Source organism: Camarhynchus parvulus, chromosome 15 (assembly GCF_901933205.1).
Source record: "Camarhynchus parvulus chromosome 15, STF_HiC, whole genome shotgun sequence".
Taxonomy (NCBI): Eukaryota; Metazoa; Chordata; class Aves; order Passeriformes; family Thraupidae; genus Camarhynchus; species Camarhynchus parvulus.
The window spans coordinates 2,129,755-2,144,477 of NC_044585.1; the positions used below are offsets into that span (position 1 = coordinate 2,129,755).

At 47.6% G+C, this 14,723-nt stretch overlaps 1 protein-coding gene across 2 annotated transcripts in view; it reads right to left on the minus strand.

The window, feature by feature from the left end:
• The window catches only part of RNFT2 (ring finger protein, transmembrane 2), a 31,060-nt gene that overhangs the window by 11,434 nt on the left and 4,903 nt on the right, over window positions 1-14,723 (minus strand). For both annotated transcript variants that reach the window (XM_030959071.1, XM_030959070.1), the window contains exons 4-7: window positions 12,987-13,465; window positions 12,343-12,419; window positions 10,194-10,294; window positions 7,984-8,137 (exon numbers count right to left, since the gene is read on the minus strand). In XM_030959071.1, the coding sequence (XP_030814931.1) occupies window positions 7,984-8,137; window positions 10,194-10,294; window positions 12,343-12,419; window positions 12,987-13,465 (811 nt within the window). The remainder of the gene's footprint in view (window positions 1-7,983; window positions 8,138-10,193; window positions 10,295-12,342; window positions 12,420-12,986; window positions 13,466-14,723) is intronic.

Below are 14,723 nucleotides of genomic sequence, written 5' to 3' on the forward strand. Positions count from 1 at the left end.
CATCCCATCCCATCCCCATCCCCATCCCATCCCCATCCTCCCTCCAGCCCCATTCTATCTCTATCCCCATCCTCATTGCCATCCCCACCCCATCCCATCCCCTCTGCCCTCCTCATCCCCATCCCCATCCTAATTCCCCTTCCATCCCCTCCCCATCCCTCCTCCAGCCCCATCCCCATTCTATCCCCATCCCCACCCTCTCCCCTCCCCATCCCCATTCCCCTTCCATCCCATCCCATTGCCATCCCCATCCCACCCCCTCTTCCCCTCCCCATCCCCACTCCATCCCCATCCTCCCTGCATCTCACCCCCATCCCCATCCTATCCCCATCCCCATTCCCTTCTATCCCGTCCCCTCCCCACCCCATCCCCATCCCCATCTCCCCTCCAGCCCCATCCCCTCTCCACCCCCCATTCTATCTCTATCCTCATCCCCATCCCAATCCCCACCCCATCCCTTCCCCATCCCCATCCCCATCCCCACTCCCCTTCCACCCCATCCCCTCCCCATCCCCTCTCCCATCCCCCATCCCCATCCCCTCCCCGCACAGCCCCGGGCAGCAGTCCCCCGCAGCAGTCTGGGCTCGGGACCGCCCCGATTTATGCAATTAGCACTCAGGCCTCTCCCAGCCCTCTGCCTCGATGCCATCATGGTTTATTTTGGGTGTTGCTGGGGCAGAAATGACAACGCTGTCACCGTGTCCCTCCACGGGGCTCTGATGAAAGCTCCCAGCAAGGTAAAGGCAGCGAATTTTGCTTTCTGCTCTCATCCCTCCCACCCTCCATCCATCCATCCCTGCTGCTGGCTGGGACAGGTCACTGCTTGCTGTCCCATTGCATCAGCCAGAGCTGCTGCATCCTGCTGCATCCTGCATCCCTGCTGGAACTCTGCTCCAACACAACCTCTGAGCACCAAAAGCCCCGAGTGACCATCTGGGAGCAAAGCTGGGCACAGCCCCGGGGCACAGCCAGGCTCTGGAGGTGGCAGTGGCATCGAGTGACAAACTTCAGCATCCAACCACAACTTCTGCACCCTCCCCAGAGCTGCCAGAACTCCCTTATCTCCCGTTTCCAGTGGTAACTGCAGCGTAGCAGGATTTTTTAGCAGTTAGAAACTTGGTGACAGCCTCCCAGGAGTGAAGTGATGTTTTAAGGGATGCATCCCTCCCTGCACCCCCTTAGCAGCACCCACCTGACCATAAATGTTGGTAAATTTAGAGTGATTCCAGCAGGGCAGCTGAGCATCACCTGAAGAGAACTAAAAACTTCAGGCATCTCAGTGCACCACACCAGCCCCGTTTTGAAACTAGGAAAAGTGCCAGAAAATCAGAAATAATTCTACAAAGGGCTGATGCAGAAGTGAGGCCCTCCTTCTGAGCCAGAAGCTTGGAAAATGAGGATTGTTCCCTACAGTTTCAGCAGTAAAATGTAAATTTCTGATAGCAGGAACTTACTGCAGACAGCACCCATCAGTGGGAAGCACACACACCACACCTGTCTGCCACTGCTCAGCTCTGTTATCTCTTGGCTATCTAGGTTACACTTTTCAAAGTCAAATCTTTGTCTCAGCTGTATTTTGTCTGAAAAATTCTGCTAAAATACATCAGCTTTTTTTTTCCCTTCAAGATTAGAACTGTGTGTTATATGAAGCACAAACATAATTATTTCTCCTGTGCCTGGCACCACAGCTTGAAATAAAGCAAGGTCTGTTTCTGTCAGGTGAATTTTCCTATGTCAGAAAAACCTTTGTAAATATGGGAATTTTCTCTGGAATTTAGAGAGGTTGAAGAGCTTTCTAAGATCAGCAGAATCTTTCTGGTGGGCCAGCCCTGTGCAGGACTGGGCAGTGTGGGAGCTGAACTGCAGAGATTAAATAGGATATGACCTGGAATTACAGCTCCTGATGAGGGTGGGGGTAGGAGGAGCAGAAAGGCTCTGCTCCCATCAAGGGTTAATTGAGCCTGCCCAAGAAGTGAGGAGGGCAGTGCTGGCCCTGCTTGCTCTGAGGGAGCTGCTGCTGCTATCAAACACTTCATTAGCACACGTGGGGAAGGGCTGTGCTGGGATCTAATTTTAGCAGCTCTGCTGATCAGCCTCAGATACCACATGGTGAAATTTTGATTCCTTTTTTTTTTTTTCCCCAGTGCTCAGTTAAAAACACAAATCAATGACTGGGGTATCATCCTCCTATTTTTCTGAACCTCCTTCACCACACAGAAATATAATTTCTATACTCTAAGCTAAGCAGTTCTTTTGAAACAGGGGAAATCAGCATTTTCACACAATTGCACTTTGCCTCCTGTACATGCAGAGTTTCAGCCTGTACTGCACTGGCTGTTTTTACATGGAATTTCTGGGTATTTTGTTACATCCTCACTACCTGATGGCAGATCTGCATCTGATCCTTTCCTGCCATTTGAGCTCTGCCCAGAGGAGCACATTCCTGGAATTTCTTCAGTCCCTTTACGACATCAGCACTACAAAAAACACTTTTAAAACCCCTTTATGTTCATGCTGCTGGCTGACCTCAGGGACAGCTTTTCTCTGCATTTTCTAAATGAGAACCTGAGACACACAAAGACAAAGGTCAAGGCAAGGTTGTTTCGGTGTCCAAGCTGAGGTGCTGGGATTAGACTTTTTATAAAGCACTTCATTTTCTAGATCACATTACCATTAAAACCTGAATCCCTGACTTCAGTTTGCAGCTTTACCTGACTTCTCTAGACTCACACAGGAATTATTTGGCAAAGCAAAGGACAGGATTTAATTCCCCAGTGTAGCAACTCAACTTGAACTTGTAGAATATTCTTCTCTTTGTTTCCTGTGAACTTTCCAGTTGCTGCAAGAGCTTCTTTCAATCCCTCACCTTCATCCTTGGGGCGTGGTGGTGATGGAGGGGAGAAGTCTCACAGAAAAATAACATGGAGCAGTGTAATTAAAAACTGAATCCCAAGCTAGACACAGCACAGGGGGCAGGCTGCAGCAGCAGAGGGAATGCAAATTCTCCCAGGGCTCAGTGTGCAGCTCCTTTGCCATAAGGCTGTGCCTCCCACAAGGAACAGAGGCACAGCAAGGACTGACACGGTGCAATCAGAGTGGAGCAGGCAGGAGAAGTGAGAGAAGTTGCAATGAGGCAACTGCAAGGTGTGATTAGCACTCGAGGGAAGCTCCAAGTCTCACTTGTTCTGCTGCCAGCAGCAGCATTAGGGCATATTCTGAAACATGCTTGAAAAAGCTTTGGAGTCCTGCTGGCAGTTTGGATCAGAGGAGAGCAGGCTCTGCTGAGATTCCAGGTCATGGTGCCAACAGATCAAGTGCTGGGTAGGAGCAGTAAAACAGAAAATTCCCAGATTACACAGCAAACAGCATTGGGGCATGGAGGATATTGGTGAAAATCCATGCAGGATTAATGTCAAGGTGGGATTAGAGGGTAAATTGAGAATTTTAGTGCACAATGCTTCTGAAAATGACATCTTTTGTGTCTTAAACTGGAAAGCTAAACTGGGAAAGCACTGAAGAGCAATGATTTTTACAAAGTTCAGTAGCAGTGACTTGCAAAGCAAATTTAGGGAGGGGGACAGAGGAGTCCCCACTCCTCAGTACTTGCTCTTGTGCTTCAGTGAGTTTTTTAGTTTTGTAAATAATGAAGCCCACACTGACTCTGGGACAGCACATCAGTCCCAGCTGCAGCAGGGAGAAGTCTTTGCAGAACATCCTGGAGTTCTGTGGCTCAAGAGGAGCCAAGCTCAGGCTGCTCCATGAAGAGTGAATCTGTTTGGGAGTGAGCTCCCCCAAAGAGGACCAAGGTCAGAGAGGAGAGGGGATGAGAGGTTGGGCTGTCACCTGCCTGGGAACACCTCCTCAGCCACAATAAATTCCACAGTGCACAGACAAGGACCAGGAACATCTTTGCCTGGGTATTTTTTATTCAACATCATCTATGAACCAGCTTCCAGTGAGTTTTTTATTGCTTTTGTATTTTTAGAGGACTTAAATGCTCCAAGAGCCTTTTTTTTTCCCCTTAGGACAAAAGAAAGGTGCAGTTTCAGAAGGAATATGGAAATTATTGTGCCAGGTTCCCTGGCAGAGCTGTACTCATCTCTGGCAGGAAATATGATGTGCACCTGAAGAAGGGTTTTGGTCCAAGGTCCAAGTGCAGAATTTGCAATTGCTGTCAAATCCAGACCAAGTTTTCTCTGACCAGACTTGATGAGATGGTACTTTAAAAATAAAAAGCACTAATAAAACAATTAACTGTAAAAACCACCAAGCAAGTATGTTCAAAGCTGCAGTGAGGAAAATGCAGTCCCCTGTAACTTGGCTCTGCACTGACCACGCAGAGAAAATCCTTATTTAGGGCCTTTCTGATGTATTAAAATGTCCAGGGTATCTTTGTCCCCTGTAGGGATACAGACACAGATGCAGGAACTTGGGGTAACAGTTTCTTACAGTCCCATGTGGTTTGATTTTCTTTCTCCCTCCCCCCATGTTTCACTCACTTCTCCAGCTCAGATTGCTGACAACAACATGAGGAGGGGATGGGAGGCTTGCAGGCACCTGGGATTTCCTAAGTGAAATCTTTGGCAAGTGTGTCTTTTTATTATTTATTTCCTGATTTTGAATTCCACCCCCCTCAAGCTGTCATTCCTTAGCAGTGCAAATGAAAAGCTGCCCTTGATGTGTGCACAACAATGGAAGCCTCTGCAGGCCACATGGCTCCTGCAGTTTAATTTACTTTAATTCATTTTATATTGAACCAAATGATCTTATTTGCCTTTTTTAATGGAGAGCCTTCAGCCAAGCCCTCCCTTCCAAAGGAATGATGAGCTCAGCTGTTCCTGAAACCTGTACCCAGCTCAGTGTCCCTGTCACAGCCTGGGGACAGAGAGGGGGCACCTCCAGCACAGGTGGGATCCTCTGGAAACGCCCCAGAGCTCTGGGATCAGTCTGATGCTGGGGTGACCTTCCTTCTCCTGCTCTTCTCTCCAATCCACAAGCTCTTCTCTCCCTGCATTCCAGCCTGACTGGAGTCTCACAGCCTCCCAGGCTGGTTTGGAACCTGGGAAACTCTGGGGTTATTTTGTCAGAATTTCAGTCTTCCCTCATTCTTTGGAGGAGTTGCTCTGAATTTCTGAGTTGCTCAGGCTTGGGGAACTCTGGCTGGTTGTACCCTCACCATAAAGCAGCTCTCATGCTTCACCCTTCCAGCACCCATGATGATGGGTTTTGCCCACTGTACAAAGACAAACTTTTTCTGCTCCTCAATTTGAGTTCGCTTTCTCTCAGTTAAAGCATAAACTGATGCTACAAATCACAGAAGCTTCCAACAAAAATTGTCCTTCCTGTGATGGGCCACTCTAGGAAAACATGACCCAGGTACTTTGGATGGGGGGAGCTGAGTGTTCTAACCCAGATTTTTTATGTGTTTTCTTTCAAAATGAAAAGATGCATCCAACTGATGAAAGCAGAGTTCACTGTTGTCATTGATGATCCTGATGGAACAAAGTAATGTACAGCTGACACTAAACTGTAAGCACAATTGGAAAGAAGGATTATATTCCAAATTCATCTTGACAGACTGGAGAAATGGTCTAGAAAACAAGGAGGGAATGAAAACAGTCCAGAAGAGAATAATAAGATCTGGAATTAACAATCTCTGAGAAAAGACTCAAAAAATTGTTGGGAGTTCAGTCTACAGACAAGAATGAAGGGAGATACAGAGACTGATAAATAAAAGCAAAAACCACGCAGTATTCAGAGAAAACCAGGATCCCAAGGAGCAGCAGGAAAAGCCAGACTAGCATTGCAAGTGCCTTTGAACTTCCAAAATGAGGGAAATCTGAAGAGCCAGCTCAGAGGCTGAGTGCAGGATGATTAAAGTTCCCCACATCCCATCCAAGGGCAAGTTTTAGGATCTACTGCTGACTGCCAGCAGCTGAGGATTAAATCCCTGGGTGCAGCAACCTCCACCTCAGGCTCCCTACCAGGGGAGCAAGAGGCTGCTGTTCTGAGTGGTTAAACTGGCACAAAAACTTCTCACTATACAGAAATACCCATTTTGAAAAAATCAAGCTCTGCTGAGTTAAATTCGTATTTCTCCAGCAGCCTGTTACCATTAAATGACAACTGCCCAGAAGTTCATAAACTCCAAGGTGGGCTTCAGGCAGAAATCCTACTTGGAGGACATTGGGAGGAAGAGAATAACTTAGTATCTGGCAAGTATTCAGAGAAAAAACTTGATAAAAATTTTGGTGAAGGTTAATGTGCATAAATTGCACCAGAAGTGTTCAAACTGAGCAAAAAGTTCCATTTAAATCCTCACCTGTGCTGGCCAGGGGTCAGCAGGCTCAGGGCAGGAGATCAGCTATGTGATCACCAATTACCATTTCCATGGTGTCCTGTGGTTCTCCTGGAGCACTCCCATCCCAGTTTGATCTTCATTTGTTACATCCCATCCCTGGCTGGGTTAAAGGCTGCAGAGTGGGGGACAGAACCCCCAAACCAAACCCAGATCTGGTGCTGGTGCCAGCAGTGCCAGGGGACAGCGAGACCATCCCCAACATCCTCAGACAAAAAGGGGCTCAAAAAAAGTGAGACACATTGCTCTCCAGAAAAAGGTATTAAAAATGAAGCATCTGTGCTCTGAGTCATTACAGGCCCTTGACAGATGTGATCCTACCAGCCTCTCACTGGAGCTGCAAATAAAGACCCCTTCTCTTTCTTCTCTCCAGACAAGGATTAATGAGTACTTGGGATGGCTCTCAGACAAGCAAGCAAAGGCTGTGAACCTTTTCCAACACTGCCATTTATCTTGGGAGGACTATTCACATCACTTCTCCCTCCCTCCCCAGTCTGGATTATGCTCTGACCCAGCACATTAATCTCCCAAAATATAATAATAATAATAGAAGGAGGAAAAAAAAAAAAGCTGGACAATTGCCAGAATTAAATTAATAACCATCTCAGATAGCCCTGCTGTGCAGGAACGAACTGCTCAACTCCCCTGCCACCCCTGTCATTGCTGAGCAAAACTGTTCCCAGTTTAGACACCCCCTGAAGTGCCCTGCCTGGGACTTTCAGCAATTCCTGCTGGTACCTGGCACCTGGAGGTGCCTTCCATCCCCACAGCTGCCAGGGGTTTCTTTACTGAATGCAAATAACACACACTGCCACATCTGCCCCCAGAACGGGGACACTGCTGAGTGGAGGGAGAGGCAGCATGAGAGAGGTGCAAAATAAAACACATCAAAAGGTGTTTGGAATGAGAGAGGAACTTTTACAAGTTAGGCTTAGTCTACATGTGGTTTCATAAACATTTAAATATGTGCAGCGTTTAATTAATTCTTTTTTTCTCCCATGGTTAGAACTGGTGCTGCCTTTTGTGGCTTCAGTTTAACCCAGTTACTTCTTTGACCCAAGTGGGAAGCCAAAGATGCAAATATTTGCAATTTCTTCCCAGAAAATGAAGAGGTTCCCGCTTCAGAAATATGAATTTACAGAGATTACTCAGAAAACAAGACAAAGTCAATGAGAAAAGCAATTATCTGGCTGCTAGCACTGATTCCTCCTCAAGCACTGCTCACCTCCCTGGGCTTTAATCACTGCTGGTAGCACCAAGCCTTGCTCAGGTCTGTGACGGCTCAAAAAGCACCCCTCGATCCCAGGTGACTTTCTGCCAAAGGTTTAGCAACAGATTTTAATGTTTTTATTCTTACACCCATACTTAGCTCTGGCACAGGGTGCCCAGAGCAGCTGTGGCTGCCCGTGGATCCCTGGCAGTGCCCAAGGTCAGGTTGGACAGGGCTTGGAGCAGCCTGGGACAGTGGGACGTGTCCCTGCCACAGCAGGGGTGGCACTGGGGGGGATTTAAGGTCCCTTCCCACCCAAACCATTCCCTGATTCCGTGATTCCATGCTGCAAACGTGTGGTGAAGGTATCAGATTATCAAAGACAAAGGTTTGTACCTCAAGAAGAGTCTCCTACCTTCGACTTGACAGCGAGGATGATCTTGGGCAGGGCCACCACGAGGCATTTCAGGGCAATGGTGAGGTACTTCAGCACAAAGTCTGCAATGCCCACAATCCACATCAGGTCAAAGAAGTCCAGCCTGTCCAGGTTGGGTTTCAGGAATATTAGGCTGAAAGAGACACCAAAGCTCAAATACCACTGAGGAGAAGTTTGCTCAAGCTCCTTGAAGGCACTGCTGGCTGGAGAGAGCCCAGCAAGGGCCCTGAACCTCAGGGAAGTTCTCAAGGGCAAGAGGAGGAAAACACAAATCAGACTTGTAGCTCCTTTGGGCCTCCTGACTTTGCTCCTGCCCACTTCTAGAGGGGTCAGCAGGTTTGCCCAGTGTCACAAAGCAGGACCCAGATACCCATAAAGTGTGTTTGGAAGCCAGCAGTGTCCATAACCTGCCTTTCCCACTGCCTGGGGTGCTGACAGTGCCCTCAGTGCACAGCGAGGGATCTGGGTGTCACAGCTTGTCCTGGCAAGTCCTGCTCACAACAATCCTGCTTCCCTGGCCAAGGGAACACCCCCTCAGCCCCTGCTCTGCCACAGGGGCACAGTCCCCAAACCCACTGGGCACATCAAACAAAGGGGTGACACAGGAAACCCTGCGCCAGCCACAGCAGAAAGGGGAGAACTTCACACTTTGTGTCCTGCCCTGACAGTGCCACTGCCTGAAGCACAGCAAGAGCTGGGCTCTGTTAATATTCTTACCTGAACCAAAGATCCAAAAATTAATGCCCCTTACATCATGTCATTGACTGGGCTGAACATTTGCTGTTTGAAAAAGTGGAGTCTGGGACAGCAGAATTTCACCCAGCAGTAGGCAGGAGCTACTGGCCTGAGCAATAATGAGAACTAGACCCTAGTTCTCATTCTCAGGCTGAAAAAACAGGATTCATCTTCAGGGTATTTACCTGCTAAAGCCTCAAGGTAGAAAGCAAAAACTGAACAGAAAAAAACACCCAAAATAAAATTAAAACAAAAAAAAAGCAAAGTAAAGTAACCAACCCAAAACGAAAAGCCTGAACATGAAATTAAAATACTCACAACACTGGCACAGCACAACAGGTAAAATTACACTCCTAAAAACAGAAACAGAATCAGAAACTTTACTACTATTCATGCACTAGAAACAAGAAAAAAATCTGGAAATGAAAAATGAAAGAAAGAAACAGAACTGAAGCAGACATTTCTAATTTGACAAGCCTGGCTTGTGAATAGTCCCAGGTCTGGGAAGCAAGAGATACAGCAGCCTGAGCATGCCAGCACTGCAGCACTCACAGGAACAGGGCTTTTCCTGGAGCTGCGGCCCAGCCTGCCCACTGGCAATAAACCACACTCTAAACTGTCTGTAGGATGGTCCCAAATTGCTAAAATCCATTTATTTTCGATGATTTAGCCTTTATTTTGAACTAGTCCCATTCATGCTTTTAACCTTGGCCACCTTCTTAGAGACACCCTGTTACCCTGTGTGCAAACAGATTTCACTTCCAGACCTTTCTGCCATTCCTGTTCCTCCTTTTCCACTCCCTCCCACCAGCTCCATCCAGACAATCCCATGGCTTGGCCTCTCCCCTTCAGCCCCACATTCAAACCTTCTCAGCTCTCCCCCTTTCTCTGCCTCCTACCTGTGATTATTCCTGTCTGTTTTATATTAAGTTGTGATTCAAATCCATGAGCAGAACCCTTTCTGTATTTGAGAACTCACTCAGTCAGGATTTGAAAGGCAAGGCTATCTTAATTACCTCAGAACCAAGTGCCCTGAGAACACTGGGGTAAAATTGCTATTCCATCTCCTGTCCTGCACTCCAATCTGGATGAACTGAAGAGGAAAATCAGTGGGTCAGTTCCTCATCTGCCTCTGAGACCTGCACTTATGTTCAGCTGCAGTGGTCACAATGGGAATTCAGAGGAATTCAGAGGGCATTTTTGGAAAGAATCCACCCTCCTCTGACACCATCACCCCGGCCCAGTTATCTGCTCAGGTCCTTTATTGACAGGAGCACGGTAAGGTGACACACACATCCTTTTCCTGCACTGGAAGGTATCACAAAGATGTGACAAACACAGCACATCCTTTAGGGGCACACAGTTCCTCCCACAGTGTGGGGGAGAAGCTTTCTTCTTTCCCCACCTGGCAATGATCACCTGCTCCCACCCTGCACAATGCAGATTTTGCTCACCTGTTGTACAGCTGCTGAGAGCTGAATGTGTAAAGCAAGTACAGGGTGTTTCCAGTGAGGAAGGCCAGGATCCAGAAGACAACCAGCACTGATCTCTTCTCCTGAGCAAGGAAAAGGAGCAGAGTTATTTCAGCTCAAAATCTCAAGACTTGAGCTAAGCTTTGTTGAAAAATCCAACCCAGGGGATGCAAATATATAACAAAGTGCTCAGTAATTAGTTTATTTACACAGGACTAAGAAATAGTCTGTAAGGTAAAGACATCTATCAACACAAGCAGAAATGCCTCTCACTCCTGTAAACTTTTCAATGGAAATTAATCAAAATAAGCTAGTGAAAATGACAGAATTACTTGCAGAATGCATCTTCAAAGCTAGGATCTTTCTTGGGACACCTAACATCTCCTGATATTTAAAATGCAGATTTAAAAAAGTCCATTCCAAGTATTGTCCTAAATTCTGAGCTGTCACCTGGCTGGAGTGACAATTCATGGTGTTTTATAGGGGTGTTTTATAAAAAGACCCAAAGTCACTCACTGGAAGGCTCAGCTAATTCAAATATACCCCACCACTACCTGCAGCACATCTGGGTGCTATCCTAAAGCACGGTGCTTCTGGAACATTCATTTTTGATGAAACAAATAATTAAAGGCCAAAAGAAGTGGAAATTTTGCATTTCAACATATATGGAATGTTACAGACAAGCTGCATGGCAGAAGACACTGTCCTGGGTCTTGGCCCTTGGTAACTTTGGGGAGTAAATTTTATTCCTGAGAGGAAAACACCCACCATTTTTCATGTGAGCTGATTTATTAAGAAAGGAGGTCTCTGTAGCTGTTCAGCAGCCAGGCCTGCTGTGCTGAGATTTAAAGCAGGCAGATCAAGGGGCACACTGCTGGAAGGGCAGAGGTGCACAGTGCAAGGCAGCAGCAATCTGTTACTGGGCTGTGCCACTGATCTGCTCACTCAGGGCTGGATCTCACTGATTCCACTGCTGCTGGCACATACAAGCATGCACTTGTGCCAGCCATTCTGTAATTTTGACCAAAAAGCAGGTCTAGCTTTGTGCTTTTAGTGCTGTTGAACTGTTTTTCTGACACAGAAGATCAGAAGGCCTGAAAAGATCTGCTGGTTTCTTTACATCCTAAGCATATTAATGCCCAGAGCATTATAAAGCTACTAGCAAGCAACACATCTATGAGATCTTTCAGCTGAACGTCTCAAAGCATTATCTAAATGCTAATTAGCAAAACCTCATCATTAATAAGTCAAATAGGCTTCAGCATCTCTGCTGTACACGATGGGAAAACCAAGGTGCAGAGAAAGGCTGGAAAAGGCACAGCCAGGCAAGAGGGAGATGCAGATTACAACATCCCTGACCTGTCCTTTTTGTTTTACTACACCACATTTCACAAAAAAGCAGGACAGAGACTTTGGGAGAGCACTGGGGAGAGGCAGGAAGGAGAAGACAGATCTGTGCACAAAGAAATGCATTCAGCCCTACACTGCAATCAAAGGTTCAACACAGATGCTATGGAAAATGATGTTTGGTGGGAAAAGAAGTGTTGGAATCCAAAATGCAGGGAATTCTCAGAACTTTGGGCCTGTAAGCCAAAGCTTAGAATTAAAGACAGGATTTGTTTAGAGACCTAGGAAAAAGCTTCCAAACTGAGGTGCTAGAAGCAAGAATGCGGATTTATAGTTTGAAGCAGAGACACAATAAGTGGAGGAAAGTTTAGAGTTTAAGATATAGGAAAAATAAAAGTAGTTACAAATGTAAAGGAGTTTAGAATGCAGTACTGTAGGTTTGTGTGTCATAACATGATTAGCTAAAAAAGCCTACACTGTAGCATGAGTCCATAAGACAAAAGTCCGTAAGGACTGAGTCAAAACCATAAATATGCTTGTTAGCAGTGTTGTATTAGTCAATAAATCCTTAAAAGGTCTGGTAACCAGGGGTCTTGTGACCTTCTGAACCACTTTCTGACCTTCTCACATCCTGTAAAGATATGAGCTGAACTCAACCTTCCTATCTATGCAGAAAATAAGAAAATAAATGGCATCATCTAAAAACCTCAGAGGTCCTGTCTCTAACTCATTCAAAACTCCTTCAAAAATCCCCATACATGAAAAAGTAAAATGCCAGACTCACCTTCAGAGCCACCTGCTCTCGGAGCGTGGAGTTGGCGTAGGCAAAGGTGCTGGCCATGCCAATGCACACAGCAATTCCTGCAGGGAAAGGCTCTGTCAGACAGAAACTGCTGATGCTGTTGGACTTGATTTCACACCCAGCACCCTCCCTGCAAGACAGGAGTCTCTGTGCCACACACAAATCTTTGCTGTCACCAGGGTAAGCTCTGCCCATCTCTCCTAGAGAGAGAAGCCTTGGAAACATCCTGAGGAATGTCAGGGAGAAATCAGGGAAAGGAACAGCCCTGGTCAGGACAAGAAAGATATGGATATGACCTGGATGAACACAGCCTGGACTGAAAGTAGGGGGAATTCATCACATGCATTATCCCATAAATTTGAGTATGTTCCCTTCATGCTAGAGTCCATCTGGATACTGCCACATGGATAAATATATCAGACATCAGAGCCTGAAAAAGCCTCCCAACCACTCTATAATCACAGCTCAAAAAGGATGGATGTACCAGATATCAGAGCTGATAAAGTTTCCCAACCACTCTATAATCACAGCTCAAAAAGGATGGATGCATCAGACACCAGAGCGTGAAAAATCCCCTCCAACCATCCCTCTAACCACAGCTCAAAAAAACTCTAAGGAATGCTCACCAAGCTTGTGCTGGAAACAAACTTTAGCCAGGAGGATCAAGATGAAGGGAAGTCCCTTCTGCAGCCACCCAACGACAGCTTTGAGCTCGGAGAGAGCCGGGGCCGGCGTCCCGGCCTGTTCCTCGGCGCCCTCCTCGCCGTGCCCGTGCCGCTCGCCGCCCGCCATGTGCAGCAGCGAGGAGCCGCGGTGGTGCCCGTGCTGGAAGGGATGCGCCGGGGCCCGGTGGTGGAACGGGGCCCCCTCAGCCCGTCCGGCACCCTCATCCCTCGGGGCCGGCATCTGGATGAAGACTTCTCCCCCTCCGGCCGCCGAGCCCAGCACCAGCCCCGCCGGGAAGGGCGCGGCGGCGATGGAGGCGGCGGGGAGGCCGGCCAGGCCCGAGAAGAGCTGCTGAGGGGAGGCGGCCTCGGCCTTGAGGCTCTCGAACACTCCGCTCTCGTCCACGCTGGCCTCGGAGCTCAGCGTCTGGCTCCGGCTCCTGCAAAGGGGACAGACAACGGGATAGGGGCAGAGACCACAGGATTGAGCCAAAACAGGGGCACAGACCCCAGGGATTCAGACAAAATGGGGGCACGGCCAAAATGGGGTACAGACCCCAGGGATTCAGTCAAAACGGGGTACCGACACTGGGATGAAGTCAAAACAGGGGCATAGACCCCAGGGATTCACCCAAAATGGGTGTATAGAGCCCAGGGATTCAGCCAAAATGGGGGTACAGACCCCGGGATTCAGCCAAAAGGGGGGTACAGACCAAATTTGGTACAGACCCCGGGATTCAGTCAAAACGGGGGACAGACCCCAGGGATTCAGTCAACATGGGGTACAGACCCCAGGGATTCAGTCAAAACAAGGGACAGACCCCAAAGATTCAGCCAAAATGGGGCACAGCCAAAACAGGGTACAGACCCCAGGGATTCACCCAAAATGGGGTACAGACCCCAGGGATTCAACCAAAATGGGGTACAGACCCCAGGGTTCAAACAAAACGGGGGCACAGACCCCAGGGATTCACCCAAAATGGGGTACAGACCCCAGGGATTCAGCCAAAACAGGGCAAAGACACCACGATTCAGCCAACATGGGGTACAGACCCCAGGATTCAGTCAAAACGGGGGCACAGAACTAGGTGCTGGTTTAGCCCAGCCCTGAGTGCAGTGATTCCTCACACTCTCTATTGTTGGTTGGGGGTTTATGCACAAAATCCTGAATGGGGTGGGACTGCTGTGTCTCGAGCTGTTTATTCTCCAGCATCACTCTCATTACACGGTTATGACAATGGGAAGATACCAGCAGCTCGTGTTCTCGGCAGTAGCCAAAGAACTCAGGGTTACAACTCACTTAAAATTTTTTGACCAATCACACAAAGCAAAAGCGTATTGACGGTAGTTCAATCCAACCAGTGTAAGCACACGTACCTTTGGTTAAAACAATGCTTGCTTATTTCAAATACAATACTTGCTTGTAAGCATTAAAACACAATGCACAGAGCTCCATTATTAAGCTTAGAACTTCCTAATATCTTGCTAGATATGCTTTTCTGCAGCTTAGGGAGTTATTCTGGCCAAACACTAATACACAGATCATTGCTCTATTTGTCCTTACTTTCTACATCTCATATAACTTTTCTTCTGACAAACCTTATGGCTACTGCTTAGCTCTAATTGCAGTTCTGCTGTCTCTGAGGCCTGCCTTTTGCAGCTTTCCCAAAACCCTCTGATTTTAAGGATTCCCACTCA